This window comes from Glycine soja, chromosome 18 (assembly GCF_004193775.1).
Source record: "Glycine soja cultivar W05 chromosome 18, ASM419377v2, whole genome shotgun sequence".
NCBI classification, from domain to species: domain Eukaryota; kingdom Viridiplantae; phylum Streptophyta; class Magnoliopsida; order Fabales; family Fabaceae; genus Glycine; species Glycine soja.
In genome coordinates this window covers 4,651,478-4,667,170 of record NC_041019.1, presented here as the reverse complement: position 1 = coordinate 4,667,170, position 15,693 = coordinate 4,651,478, and the positions used below count along the sequence as shown (strand labels likewise).

The 15,693-nt window shown below is 31.2% G+C and overlaps 1 protein-coding gene and 2 pseudogenes across 1 annotated transcript; 1 reads left to right on the top strand and 2 right to left on the bottom strand.

Moving 5' to 3' along the window:
- The first annotated feature begins 1,249 nt into the window (after nucleotides 1-1,249).
- Nucleotides 1,250-1,684, top strand: LOC114396263 (agamous-like MADS-box protein AGL80). The gene has a single exon (XM_028358163.1). The coding sequence runs from the start codon at nucleotides 1,250-1,252 to the stop codon at nucleotides 1,682-1,684; it is 435 nt and encodes a 144-aa protein (XP_028213964.1).
- Nucleotides 1,497-9,931, bottom strand: LOC114395757 (annotated as a pseudogene).
- Nucleotides 9,932-14,808: 4,877 nt separating this feature from the next.
- Nucleotides 14,809-15,604, bottom strand: LOC114396262 (annotated as a pseudogene).
- Nucleotides 15,605-15,693: the final 89 nt, after the last annotated feature.

The following is a 15,693-nucleotide window of genomic DNA, read 5'->3' as shown; positions in this document are numbered from 1 at the left end:
TACTCTAAAATGTGATTAAAAATTAGATCTATTTATGCATAAAAGTCAAAGATGAATTTCAAAACGAAATTTTATAACTTCAATATCAATTTTATAAGCTATATAGCTTATAAAAAAAAACTATTTGATTTCATGATGCTTTATAAATTAGACAAGACCCAATGAATAGCGTAGTGAATCCAACACTAAATGGAATGATGAATAGTATTTTGTTGGTCATGGGTCTAAAACTAAATCTTACTCTAATAACATCGGTCAAAATGTGGTTAAAAATTAAAATTTATTTATGCATGAAAGTCAACTATGAAAATTAAAATGAAATTTTATAACTTCAATAACAATTTTATTAGCTATATAGCTTATAAAAAAAACTATTTGATTTTATGATGCTTTATAAACTAGACAAGATCCAATGAATAACATAGTAAATACATCCAAACTAAATTGATATTGAACTTATAAAATTTCATTATTGACTCTCATGCACAAATAGATGTAGATATTATAATTTTTAATCATATTTTGACCATTGTTTTTTAGTCAAGTTCTTTATATTATATCTTTATACTAAATTATTAAATGATATGTTGTGTGTGACCATATGTTTATGAAATGATTACATAAATAACATATCATTTAATAATCAACTATAAATATATAATATGAAGAATCTTACATTAATGATAAGGATAAAATGTGATAAAAAATTAGAATCTATGTATATATGCATCAGAGTCAATGATGAAATTCATAATAATATTTTACAACTTAAATACCACTATAGTGTGTGATTCTCTATATTATTCATGAAGAATCTCATTTAGGTGTCATTTCAACGATCAAAATTAGTTGTCATTTTTTTTAAATAACAACAGTTAAAATGCTACAATTAAAAATTACAATCTATTCATGTATGCATGAAAGTCAAAGATTAATATATGATTTTTGTTTATATACTACCATTCTCGTACCAAATCAATCAAGTAATTTACTAACTCCTACCTAATGTAAATTTTGCAAACTTGGATATCATTAAAGTGCCGAATTCTCTGTATCCGTCACGTATGGAATGATGTTTAATGTGACATTTGAATGTGCAAAACCAGTTGGAACGTTCAGACAGAAAATCAAACCGCGTATTATTCATCAAATTAATCTGATCTATATAAAGAGATTCTTGGTGGTAGTAGAAACCACAAGCAATTTTTTCACTTCTCATTTTGTTTCTCCCTTTATTCTGGTCACCATCATGGCCACAGGAAAGCTGAAACTCACATTCATAGCCAACGATTCTCAAAGAAAAACAGTATGCAAGAAAAGGAAGCAGTCACTGCTGAAGAAAACGGAGGAACTCAGCACCCTTTGTGGCATTGAAGCATGTGCTATAGTTTATGGCCCCAATGATCATCGGCCAGAGATCTGGCCATCTGAATCGGGTGTCAAAAATGTACTGGGAAAGTTCATGAACAAGCCACAATGGGAGCAAAGCAAAAAGATGATGAACCAAGAGAGTTTCATTGCACAAAGTATCATGAAGAGTAAAGACAAGTTACAGAAAGTTGTGAAGGAAAACAAGGAGATTGAAATGTCCTTGTTCATGGCTCAGTGCTTTCAGACAGGTATGTTTCAGCCTGATATCAATATGACCGCAGCTGATATGAATGTTCTTTCATCGGAGATTTAACAGAACCTGAAGGACATTGATAAAAGGATGGAAATGCTGAAAGCCAACCAGGTGACACCAAACCAACCCGATATTGAATCGTCAACATTTCAACCCCAGATAATGCAAACATCAGCATTCCAACCCCAGATTCAAATACCAGCATTCGAAACCCAGATCCAAACACAAACATACCAATACCAGATGGAAACACCAACATTTCAACCCCAGATGCAATCACCAGCATTGTTCCAACCCCAGATACAAACTGCATCATACCAACCCCATATGCAAACACAGTCATACCATCCCCATATGCAAGCAACATCATTCCCAACCCAGATGCAAGCACCATCATACCAACCCCAGATGCAAACACCAGCATACCAACCCGATATCCAAACCCTAGCTTTCGAACCCCAGATGCAAACACCTGCACCTGAAGAGATGACACTGATGAATTATGGCTATGGGTCGGGTATGAATGCAAATCACATGCATAGGCAGAAGTTTAATGGTAATGGGTATGAGACAATAATGCCTGCATTTGGAGGTGCCAAACTCCCTCTCTAAGCTTATTGTTGGCCTTAACAGTTACCTTGAAATTAAAAAAAAAAAAAAAAAAACATGTACTCGGTAGCAGTCCTTTGGGGATGATGTTTGAGTTTAATTGTATTTTCTTTTGCTTGATTTGTTTCTTTTACTATATATCCTTAATTGTGTGTCAATGTGAAGTCATTCTTGACTAGTGATCTTCCCATGTTTATTTCCTATAGTGCCAGCTGTTGATTGATCAATATGGTTTATGAGTGTTAATTTCACTTTTCAAATTGCATTGGTTGGTTGCATAAATAAAGTGTTTTGGTGTGTGGATACCTCATTTTGTGGTACCATGCATATCAAAAGTTCTTATTTGTTGAGTATTATTCAATTCTCTTTATTGTATGCGTTGTCAACTTATTAGATAATTAGGTTTTATTTTAAATCAAAGTCGCAGTTCTGATTGCACTTATCTAAACTAAATTACATGAAATGCAGTTAATTGAGTTATAATATATGTGTGAAGGACGACATTTATGTAACCAATACGCTCCAAGAGTTGCAACATCCTTGCACTAGGAATAGATTAGTTAAATGACTTCTAAAAAAACAAACAACACATGTCTTACTTCATTCAATAAGATCAATAATTTCTGTTTTAGAATTAGGTTGTGCACTTGTGTTATATAATCCTCATTGGGGGCTTGCTTACTTTGGGATCTCTTTCAGGTTCTAATTTTTTTCAACACTTCAACCAGGAAATAGAAATAAATAAAAAAAGCAAAAGAAATATAATTACTTGTAGGCACAAACAAATATAAACCTTAAATATAATGCATAAATTTAATTTTAATTTTTATAAAAATCTTATGCCCGATTTAGAAAAGTCCTTCTTTCTACCATGACTGAATCTACATTAATCGTTCCATAACTGATGTAGGAATGTCTTTACAACCAATTTAAAAAGGGTCTTTAATTTGTAGTAGTGGCCTATATGTGTAACTTTACTCATGATAAGTCTGGAGTTAAGTTTTAATAAGAGTAAGTAAAGAATTAATATTAAGCCTACTACCTACATGGTGTATAGCTCCAACTCCAAGTAATTGTTTTAAGGTTTGAATGGGGAAAGATATGTAAATGTGTATACATCTGAACATATGCATTGTCATTAGCTAACTTTAGTCTTATACTTAAAAAATGATAAATGAGGTTTGGATAGTTGAAATATAATTACTTGCCTATGTTAATCCTAAGGCTAAAGCTCTACTAGTTGAGTTTGGTTAATCATTTATATATATCATAGAAATATGTGAGGTAAAGATAATAAGCTCTAGGTTAGTAAGTGGTGAAAACTTAATTAAAGATAACTATCCTAGATAATAAGCCTTATAAAAAGAAGGGAATTTGGAAAATATGGATTGGTAAACATATTGTAACGTAAAAACTAAATAAATAAGGATTAAAGTAGGACTAAAAGAAAATAGTATTTTATTTGTGGGTCTAAAACTTGAGGGAATTTGTTAAATGCACCTCCCCTATTTGCTGAGTACACCTTTTTGTTGTTATCAAAATCTATGCCAGATTAAGCTCTTTTCATGATAATCTCTTGGTATGCATCAGATTGGATGTCTCCTTCATAGTTGGCATTCTTAGTAGATACTAGTAAAACTCTCAAAATGATAACTAGAAAGTTGTTAAGAACGTGCAAAGGTACTTGTGGAGGACTAAAGATTATATATATTTTTTATATAAGAGAGTTGATAATTTGGAGATCATTGGGTATATAAAATAATATTTTTTAACATAAGTAGTTCTATAGATAAGTCTCTTAACTAATATATGATATTTACATACTTAGGAATGAAATCGTGACTAAAGATATTAGTTTATCCTAAAATGAATTCATTCTGTAGGAAGGAAATAGTTTAATAGCAAATAGAATCTCCAAATATGTCTTGATTAAAAAAACATTTGACAAAGGCCTATCCTATATAGTGAACATAACCTGCAGATTAGTCGCATAAACGGCACCACATGCATACATATATTAAATCGTTGTGTATTATGAAGGTTCTAAACTATATATGGTCCGCAATTAAAATCTCACCACTATATCATAGTTCTGGAAATATTTGTAACTACATTAGCTCCATATATTATTTCTTTTTTGACAAAGACTCCATATATTATTTCTTGTAGCTTTTTTTTGTTTTAATTTTGATATAACTGCAACATATATTATTTCTTGCAGTGTTTTTTGTTTTAATTTTGATATAATTGTAACGTAATCACAACTGTGACTTCGAGTTAAATAAAACCTTGTTATTATCTATGTAGTTGATGACTGGTAAACTATTTATAATAAATACTATTATAAAAAAGGTTTTTTACATCAGTGAAAATCTGTATTTTATGTCTGTTATTAATTATTGGTGTAGGAAATGTCCTAGAAAGTTTTCACTTTCTATAAAAATTGTCTTAAAAAAAGATATATTTTTAAGACGATTCTTAACTCTAAAAAACCATTTTAAAAAAAGATATTATTCTAAGATGGTTCTAAAAATATCTTAAAAGGATATTTTTCTAAGATGATTTTTAGTTAAAAATTATTTTAAAAATATATTATTTTAAGACGATTTTTTAGAAAATCATATTTTTTTTAAAATAAAAATATATAAAAGATTTTAAGACGATTTTTTTAGAAGAGAAAACTATCTTAGAATGTCGATATTTTAAGACGGTTTTTCAGAAAACCATCTTAAAATGTATTTTTTTAAAAAAAAATTAAAAATATTTTGAATAATAAGAATTGACTTGCATACTCAACAAAAAAAAAAAAAAAAGCAAACAGTTGACTTGCATAAACCAAGAGTCAATTGACTTGCATTCTCAACAAAAAAAGAAAAAGAAAACCACATAGGAACAATACCTGAGATAAGTTCTTTTTTGGAACCATCAGATGATACACAATACCACTGAATTGAACATTTTGAAACTTCAAGGGCATTATCAGAGCAAGGTTGAATTTGCAAATAAGAACCTAACATTTCATTCCCTTCAAGTTCATATAAATGTGGAACATTTTCCCCACCTTTCTTCGTCCTTGTTAACTGAACAGTAGCATCAAGGATAATCAACGAAAGAAGATTACAATGGTCAATGGAAGACAATCACGAAAGTCCTCCATTTAAGGAAAGAAACTTAACATTCACTTAAGACAACAATATAGTTTAACATCAAATCCCAAATTCTAATTCTTATTCATATAATTAAAAACCATCATGGAATTTACCATCACACCATGTAAGACATTAGAAGATTCCCCCAAGTCTATCTAAAGATCGTATACAGCAGCAAAGGATTATGAAAATTCACATGTTTGATGTTTTTCATATTGTATTTAGTTTCTTTTTTTTACATCACTAATAGAAAAATAAAAGAAATATGAAAGAATTATAGGACAAGATTTTCAGTATAGCCAGAGAACATCATGAAAGTATTCGCTGCATGACCTGAAGCATAGATGACATAAAATGCCCCAATAGTTGTTATACACACAACAATGGAAAAAACATATTATCCACATAATCCGTGCATGATGTCAAACCATGTTATGAACACGGATTTTCAACCGCCAAACCAAAAACCAAACTATAAAACCAAATTGAAGTTACCAAACGTGATTCATCATAACATGTTACTCAAAAAACTAACAGCTTTAAGTCTTCCAGATAATGCTGAGAAAATATCAAATAATTGACCATGGATGCATTTCACATAATAATCTTTTCAACATGGCATAAGATGACAGGCATACCTCCTTCTAAAGTCGAAGATACTGTCTAGTCTTCTTTGCAAGTTGAACCCTCAATGCTCGAAGCTCATGTTCCATATCCATGACCTATATATCAATCAACAATCAATGTATTCATCACTTTGAAATAACTTGATAAAATATTAACGACAAAGAAAAATGAAGTCTAAGAAATAAAGGGAAGAAAGCCAATTCTACACAGGAAAACAATTAAGAGACTAACACACCCAAGACAAATGGAACCTAGAAAAAGATCGAGAAGGCATTTGAAATGGCAGTTAGATGAGAGACAAAATTGGGGCATGCGTTCAATATATATATACCTTCCTTGGCTGATGCAGCATTTTAATTCTTCGAGCCTCTTGGACCTCCCTCATTAATTGCTCCAGGTCCTAACCATAAAGCCAAATGTTATTCAAATGGTTATTACTAACAATTTATAGAAAGGGGAAGCAGTAGCTCAAGGGTATCACATAAAAACAATTGCCAAAAGAGTAAGATGTTTAGTCCAGGGCTCCAGGCTTTCAAGCAGAATGGAAAACTAGAAGGGAGGGAAAACATAAGTATATATATAATATCACTACTGTCACAAATTAAAATATATATTGAGAGTATTATTAGACTATAAGATTATTAGTTTTATAATAATTAAATATTTTAAAATAGTTAATCTTTATTCAAGCACGGTACAAAGATATGCTATATCTAGCAGGTTAAAGATTAATCTCAATGTAAATTCACATATTTTCTTTTTTTAACTTTACTTCTTTTTAGAAGTTGATAAACTTCAATTAATTAATTTTTTTAAACGATCTGTTTTAACTCTATCGTTAAAAACTATTTTAAATTCTAAAATTTAGTTTATTTAGGATAATATTTGGCAAAGATGAAACAAATATAGTACTTCAAGTTGACAGAAAATGGCATGTTAGTTAATTTAGTAATATTTATTAATATGATGGGAAACCAGCCGTATTGGGTTGGAAACAAAAATCAATATCCCGTTTTAGATAGGTATGTGTATCAGTCCAACACCTTATGTTTTCCTCTCTACATGTCAATTATTTAAATATGATCGGTAAAAAATTAAATACTTTTCACAACCTTTTAAAGTATTGAACCATGTGTGCAAATATAATGGAATTAATGTCAAGAAAGGCAGAATTAATATATACCAAATTAAATTCAATTTATTGCTATTATGACCTTGGTTAAAATGGATTACACTATAATCAGAGCAAGAAGATGACAACTAGATCTTGATATCACACTTGCTCCACCACACTAAGATAACCAAAGACATAGGTCATATTATATATATATATATATATAGTATCGGTTAGTGTTATTTATTTATATATTAATTTGTGACAGTAGTGATATCATATATGAATGTTACCCGTAGCTAGAAGGGATGGAAGAATAATTTTACAAAAAAATCTTAAGAATATGATATTTAAGTCGGATGCATTTATCATTATGGCATCATGAATTACTAAATTCCCCATGATAAAACATTACAAATGACAAGTAAATATCACAAACTTGTTTCCCGGAAGCTTGAGACATTCTCTCGTGTTCTTGAAGTGCCACTTCCACTCTTTGAACTGCTGCTCTGGCATCCTTACTTTCAGCATGAGCAAAAGCTCTTTCCTCATCAACAATCTTAGCATCTTCAGAAGCCTATAAATAAATCTAAACTCTCAGCATTGGTAAAGGAAATTTTTTTATGCAGGCATATAAAGAAGATATAAACTAACAACATATTTCTTTACTCCTTTCTTCTTTTTTCCTATCTCTAATAAAACTTCTTCCATCACCACATAAAATAAGTTAATTCACCTGCTTAAAAAAATTTGCAAGCTTCTTCACCTCTGCCTTCTCTTGTATTAGTTCCCCTTCCCTCTAAGTCAACTGAACTGCAAGAGGTTCAACCTGAAGAATGCACAAAATAATTTATAGTTGCATCTCTTAAAAAGATTGCAAATGCACAAATAAACTGGCACCAGGATGAATATTTCATTAAAATAAAATAAAATTCTTTTTCTGTGATTGGAGCAATGAAGGTATTTAGTATTATCTACATAGAAAATTTTCTTCTACAAGCTTATGCAAAATTTAGTAAAAAGTATTCCCAAGTTTAGTCTCAAAGCCTTTCCATTCACCACATACACACTCCCAATTTGACTTTTAAAGAGAATAACAAGACTATATTTATACTGTCAGCTTCATACAGAATAAATATGAACATATATCTGTTAGATAGAAATAAATGTGAAATATATATCTTTTTTTTAAAAAAGAATTAACCATCGCAATAGTGTCTTCTGCATCATCCTTGTTTCTGCCTGCCAGACGCCTTTTTAAGGATTCAAGTGCATCTCTAAGCTTCTTCAAAAGAACATGTTTTTCCAATGATGCTGCCTCTCTAAGTCTAGCCTAAACTTAACCAGCATACAAAAAGCTAGTTAAAACAGGGACATCAATCTATTAGTAAACTATGAACATAATCATTGGTTATTTCAGTTGCAAACATTTTACAATAAGAATCTTAGGTTGCAAAACCCTCCAAAAGGAAAAACTATATTCCTAGAGGGAAAAATGAGTTTCGACCAGAAGGAAGGGTAACCTCTTCAGAAAACTTAGTTGGCGCCGCCAAACCCTTCTCGAATTTACTAGCAAGGTCACGAACGGAGAGATGATTATGCTGTTCCAACAACTGTGCAGTCTCACGTGCAACAACCTCCTTCATTGATAGCACTTTTGGGTCATCCTTTGTCTCTATTATCTTATTGTTAGCTCCAATTCTATAATTAGGAAATCAACTAGAAGCAAACACAACATCAGAAGAAACTGCAGGCACAACATCTCTTTGCATTGTATCACCAAAATCACGAGTCAACCTCGTCATTTTTCACAGCCAATTACCTATGCCAATCACAAATACACGCCCTTTAGCAAAGGTAATTCAACAAATTATAGCTTAGAATAATTAAAGGGGAAAAAAAGGGAACATACACATACTCAGATATATACATGAAGAAGAGAACAAAAACAAAAAGTACTAAACAAAACAAAGCATAACAAAAATGACAAACTAATAAATAGAGATACCATAACACCACAACCCAATAGGCCTACTGAAGTCAAAACATATTTTGAGAGTTTTCCACAAGGAAACTAAACCCCCAAATTCCTTTTTTTTTTTTTTCAGTTGAAGCAGTGAGGAAAAGGGTAACAAGAAAAAGACAAAAAGAAGAAAGCTTTTACTTACAGGTCATGAGAAGGTAGAAAATGGGTAGCTAGGCTTGTGATTCTAGGATTAGATGCAAAAGGGGTTGCTCCAATTTGGTTATAGTACACAAGCAGGAATCAGATCAATGGTGAGAGAGAGAATAAGCATATACATAGCATATGGATAGAGAGAAAGATGAAAGCTTTGCTTTTAGAAAAGAGGAAGGGAAGGGGAAAAACCAAATGCCCCAACTTGCGATGTATAAACCCCAAGAGGCAAAACCGCGGATGACCCGACCCTCTCATACTACTCAAAGAACTCACACCCCAGCGTGGCCACCACCCGAACCCACGACTCGGTCAACTTTTGGCATCGGCATCCACAGAGTCACAATTCTCAGCGGCGAGAACCCACAGGTTAACGCATAGATTCTTCCTAGACGAGAGGTTGAAGGCGAGGATCTTGGTAGCAAGGCCAAGGTGGCGGAGCTAGTAATCATGGAGAAGACGAAGCTCGACGAGCGTCTTCTCCATCTCGTGGGCGGTGTGGGTGCATAGATGAGGTTGAGCGGGGAAGGTAACTATGAAATTAACAGTGAGTTCGTGAAAATTTTTAAAAGGTTATTCAAAGACAGTTAATATGAAAAAATCATCTTTGTATAATTGCACTGACTACGACGGTTTTTATCAACCGTCATTGTACTCCTAAAACTCATTATTGGAGGTGGTTATTAAATAATCGTCGTTGTATGCTTTCGCAAAAATTACCACAATGTCACCGTGTATCCTAAAACAATATTTCTTTGTTAACTGTTGTAGTTAATGTGTCCTAAAAAAGTTTTTTTATAATAGTGAGGGTAATACACAATGAAAGAAAGGAATTGGGATATGACTACAACATGAGATAACCACATACAAAAAGAGACTATTTTATTCAACTAACAAATACATTTTGAGAAGCGAAACATTCTTAAACCATAATGATTAAATGATCAGGATTAACATGTCAAGCAAAATCAACATGTATTTGCACGCATGAAAATAAAATGTGAAGACTAGACAGTATAATGATTTACTGTTGTGTCTTCACATTGACACAAAAGCTAGGACAGTAAAATTAAAAAACAAATCATAGGACAATTGAACTGAAACATGATTCCAAAAGGAGACTAACAAGCACATGCTTAATTTTTTCAAGGTAAAGATTAGACAAAAAGCCAATTTGGAGTTGGAAATTAACATCTGATCCAAATGGAGGCACTGTTGTCTTATCCTCATTACCATTAAGCAAATCCTTAAACTTCTTCTGCCTTTAAATGGGGTTTGCACTCATCCAACGCTGGTGATTGGATCTGTGGTTGGTGTGGTGTCTTCTCCTTAACATCCATGGCTTCAAACCTTCCACTAATGTCCTTCATTTTCTGTTCAACGATCGACACAAGATTGTTCATATCATCCAGGGTCATGTTGTCGCTACCAGGCAGAAGCCTCCCTGCATGAACGCACCGATATATGAACATGGTCATCTCCTTCTTCCTGATTTCCTTTTGTAGTTTCTTTATCTTCTCTTGGTGCTTCTCGATCCTTTGCCCTAGGAAGTTGAGTTCCTCCATCTTCTTCAGAATTCCCATCCTCCTTTTCCTGGATGCTGCCCTCCTTGCAGCATCATTGGAGAACGCGATTCTTACATTTGTCCCGGTCGGCATGATGGTGACCAGAAAAGAAAAATTGAGAGAAGAGTTGCTTGTTGTGGTTTCTATTGCCACCAGCAATCTCTTTATATAGACCAATTTGATATGAGTGGTTTGATTTTCCGGTAAGCCTTTTGTTGATGATATTATATTTTTGTGTGTAAGTGACAGCTGGTTTTAATTGAAATGCATTTAATTTTTAAATGTCATTCCTTAAATGAAGATACAGAGAATCCGGCACTGTGATTATATTTAAGGTATAAAATTTATATTATGCATGTATGAGTTACAAAATTACTTGATTGAGTTTGTGCGAGAATGGTAGGTTTCATGTAAGTTACTTAATTATATATTAATTGCCCGACTTTGTCAGGTTTTATAAATTAGAAAATATTAAATGAATTGACTAAATCCATGTGAAATGTAACTATACGTTACAAAAGGTTTAAATTAAGTTTTTAATTCATTCAATTGTAGTGAATTTTGGTTTTCACCTTCAACAAAAAAATGGTAGGTTTTAGTCCTAGCAAATCTGATGAATTAGTCAAATTATAGTATATCATATTTCTTACTATATATATATATAATACTTACTCCATTTATTTTTATAAAACTTGTTGATTAATTTATACTTATTAAAAAAATTGATTAATTTAAAAATTAACATTAAATTTATCCATAATTATATTATTTTTTCCAAATTTACTCTTAAATAATTAATACATGAAGAGACATCAAATAATTAGAAAATTCCCCCAAACTCACCAAACTTCGTTACTTTTACATCATCCACACTAATATTATTTTTCATAAATGTTAATTGTTAATTCATTATTTTTTTGTAATTAGTGAGAGAGATTGGTACCTATAATTTCTTTTTTTTTCTTTTCATCCATCAAGTCAATCTCATAATTCTATCATCAACACCAATATTTCTATCTAGATTTTCAATTTATCTTCATAAAAAGTAATATATAAAGGGGAATTTTTTGCTTGCCCTTGTTGTCGACTGCTAGACCCTTGGTAAAATTTGTTTCTCTTCTCTTTCTTTTGTTAATCTCTATATTTTAGATTTTTTTAGTGAGTTGGGCACATGAAGTTTTCTCAATGGTTCAAGGTCTTCTTTTTTATCCCCACCCATAAATAATAACTTTTATTGTAATATTCCTATTTTAATTTTGGGGTCAAATGGAGAAAAATGAAGGGTGTGATTAAGAGGATAGTTTGGGAAAAAAATAAGAACAAGGGGTAAATGGTGTATAAGTAAAAAAAAGTGTGCATAGCAACTACGTTTTTTTAAAAGAAAAAGTATTGAGTTTGGCCCACTATATTTTTTCTTTATTTCTATTTTATTTTAATTTGTTTTGGCTCAACCCAACAATATTGTCTTTCCATTTCTTTTCTTTCGAATGCATTGCACTGGTCTTATTGTGTTTTTTTTAGTTCTTTTGTGCTCAATCAACAGACATTAATTTCTCTTTCTCTTTTTTTTAGTACTTCTTATAATTTCTTTTTTTTAATTCAAGTTTAGAATTTAAAAATAAATATGACCGAATTACATTTTTAGTCCTTTATACTATTGTTTAGATTCAATTTAATTCTTTATCTATTGAAAAAATTAATTTAATTATTATTTTAAATTTGGTTTAATTTGATCTTTTTATTAGTTAAGAATTAACTCTGTTAATAATTTCAATATAATACTCGTTAAATACTGTCACAAAACTTGCTGACTTGGACCTGTTGTCACACACACAATCAACATAGTAGTGGTTTTAAACACCATGATGATATTTAAATATTATATAAAAATTTATAATTCCTTTGCGAAAAACTTTAAAATTTTTGTGCTTGGCTTGTCTAATATGGTTCTATAAATCTTAAAATTTATTGAAGGTTTTGTTACCCTGTGTCTGAGGAAATGAGGATTTTCTCAAGGAAAAAATTAATATTTCATTGTTTTTAAAATTAATATTATTTATAAAGTAATTACAATCTGTTTTAATTTTTCTAAAAAAATATTAATAATAGAAAAGGCTAAAACGACAAAGTTATAACTTGTCTTACTGTTGAACTAATACTGAATACCCTAAAAAAATATAATTTCTAGCAGTGGAAGAGCATCATTGGGGCTGAGGGTGGCGGTGGTCCCCACCCAAACTTTTGACCTTGTGTGTATATTATGGGCATGTTTTTTTCTCTATCTTTTATCTGTTGTAATTTTCTTTTTCTGGATTAGGAAACTGTTCTAAACTTTGAAGCAGTTTCAACTTTAGCATGCTTCAATTCTGAGTCTCTAGAGTCCACACAACGTATAACTTAGGCACAAGATATATATACCTCACAGCAAGCCGCGTCTAATAGAAGAATGTTTATTTTTTCTTATTCATTAGAATGTTTATATATATTAAAATTATTTCTATTTTTAGTTTTTTCTAATATATAATTAAATTTTGTTTAAAAAGATCTTTGCATTTTGACACATTAATTCTGTTTCGTGCAATTCATGCTCTCTTTTTTCTTTTGATGATAGTTCTTTGTTAATATTATTTTTATAGACAATTTTATAATTAGTTAAGTTGTCTTTTTATAATATAAATTAAAATTATTCTTTTGCATTCTTTAAACTCATTTTTTGTTCATAGTTATATTTAATAAAAAAAAACTAAATATGTCTTTTAATTTGTTTTACAAAAATAATTTACGGATAAGTTCTTTATTTTTTTATGCAGTTATTGATGATGGTATATAAAAGTCATAAAAAGGTAAAAAAAATATTATTAATAAAGTCGGGGAAAAGATATTTTAATATAATAAAAGATAATTAATTTAAAAATAATTAATATTTGCATGATATAATTAAATACTTAAAATTGCCAACGAAAAATAATATTATTAAAATTATTACATTTGATTTAGGTATTATAATTTTAATTATTTTTGTTCCTCCAACAACAAAAAAATTGTCAAGCTCCACAACTTATTTCTAGAATATATACCCAACGCTTCAATATTTTTTATTTCTATTTCCAACTAGTATTAGTAAATCACGCGTTATTGTGCAACAACTTATAGCATTGATCAGAATTTGATCAGCTACAAAAGTGATAAATAAAATATTTAGAATTTGATCTAAAATCCCAACTTACACGTACAAATACACAACTAAACTAAGGAGTCTTGTTTCCATGGGGAGCTGAGTAGTTTTTCTTTTTATTCCTTTTTCTTCTCTCATTTGTAACAAAAAAGAAAAAATAACTAAAACTAGTCGTGGAAAAAAAATATTATTTAATTTTTATGAAAACTACTTAATTAGAGTTGTCAAAATTTATCTGACCCAATTGGATTAGAATCTTTGATTCCAAACTTAAAAAGAATTTTGTCAATTTTGCTTGGTCCAATGAGGCTAAGCCAGACATGTGAAATGCGTGCAAGCCCAAAAATTTCGGGCATATATTCAGCTTTCATTAATTTTTCTTTCTTTAAAATACATATAAACTTATACAACCAAAAAGATCAATTTAACGTGGTCCAGTCCGGACCAGACAAGTGACTGAATTTGTGACCTATAAAAACTAGGTCAAACCAACTCGCTTTTCAGGCCTTGCCCCCCACATTGAATCATACAACCTATTTTGATCTATTTTTCTTAAACTGATTGCACCTCTTGGAGATGTAATGACAATTTGACAAAGAGCTATTACATATTACACAATAAAAAAATTCTTAGGTGGACATAAACTTAATTCTTACACACAACCAACAAAAATTTACAGCTTATAAAATACAAAACAAATACACCTAACCTGTAAAATAAATTAAACTGTTGTGTCTTCACGTACAGTAATGATTATACTGTTGTGTCTTCACATTGACACACATGGACAGTAAAAATAACCAAACCAAACAAATGAAAATTCAACTGAAACATGATCCCCCAAAGGACTGGTAACAAGCACATCCCTTTTTTTCAAGGCAACAGGTTTGACCAAAAGCCAGTTTGGAGTTGGATTATTAGCATCACCAAATGCAGGCATTATTAATCTCTCATCCCCATCACCATTATTAAGAAAGTCCATAAACCACTGGGTTTGCATGGGCTCAGCAGTATTCATATCCGACCCTAGGGCATAATTCAATGCTGGAGTTTGCATCTGGGGTTGAATATTTTGTGTCATCTCATTAACTTTCAGAGTTTCCATCCTTTTATCAATGTTCTTCAGGTTCTGATCAACCATCCATGAAAGAAAATTCAAATTAGCAGTAGTCATGTTATTATCAGGACGAGCCCTACCTTCATTAAGGCACTGAAACATGAACAAGGTTAACTCCTTCTCCTGTTGTCCTTCATGAGCTTCATCATTTGCTTGTTACCCTTCATGATCCTTTGTGCAGTGAAACTCTCTTGGTTCACCATCTTCTTGCTTTGCTCCAATTCAGGCATACTCATGAACTTTTCCAGCACCCTCTGCACGCCCCAATGGGATGGCCAAACCTCTGGCTCAGGATCCTTGGGCTATAAACTATGGCGCATGCCTCAATGCCGCAAAGGGTGCTGGGTTCATCAATCTTCTTTAGCATTCCCTTCTTCATTTTCTTGTATGTTAACTTCCTTGCAGAATCATACGAAATGAATGCGGGTTGCACCTTTTTTCTGGTCATGATGGTGACCAGAAAAAAGGGGAAAACGAAAGCAAAATTTAAAATAGTTGCTTGTGCTGGTTCTATTGCTACCAACAACCTCTTTATAT

Excerpts from the sequence above, each read along its gene's own strand:
- LOC114396263 (XM_028358163.1), top strand. The coding sequence starts at position 1,250 with ATGGCCACAGGAAAGCTGAAACTCACATTCATAGCCAACGATTCTCAA.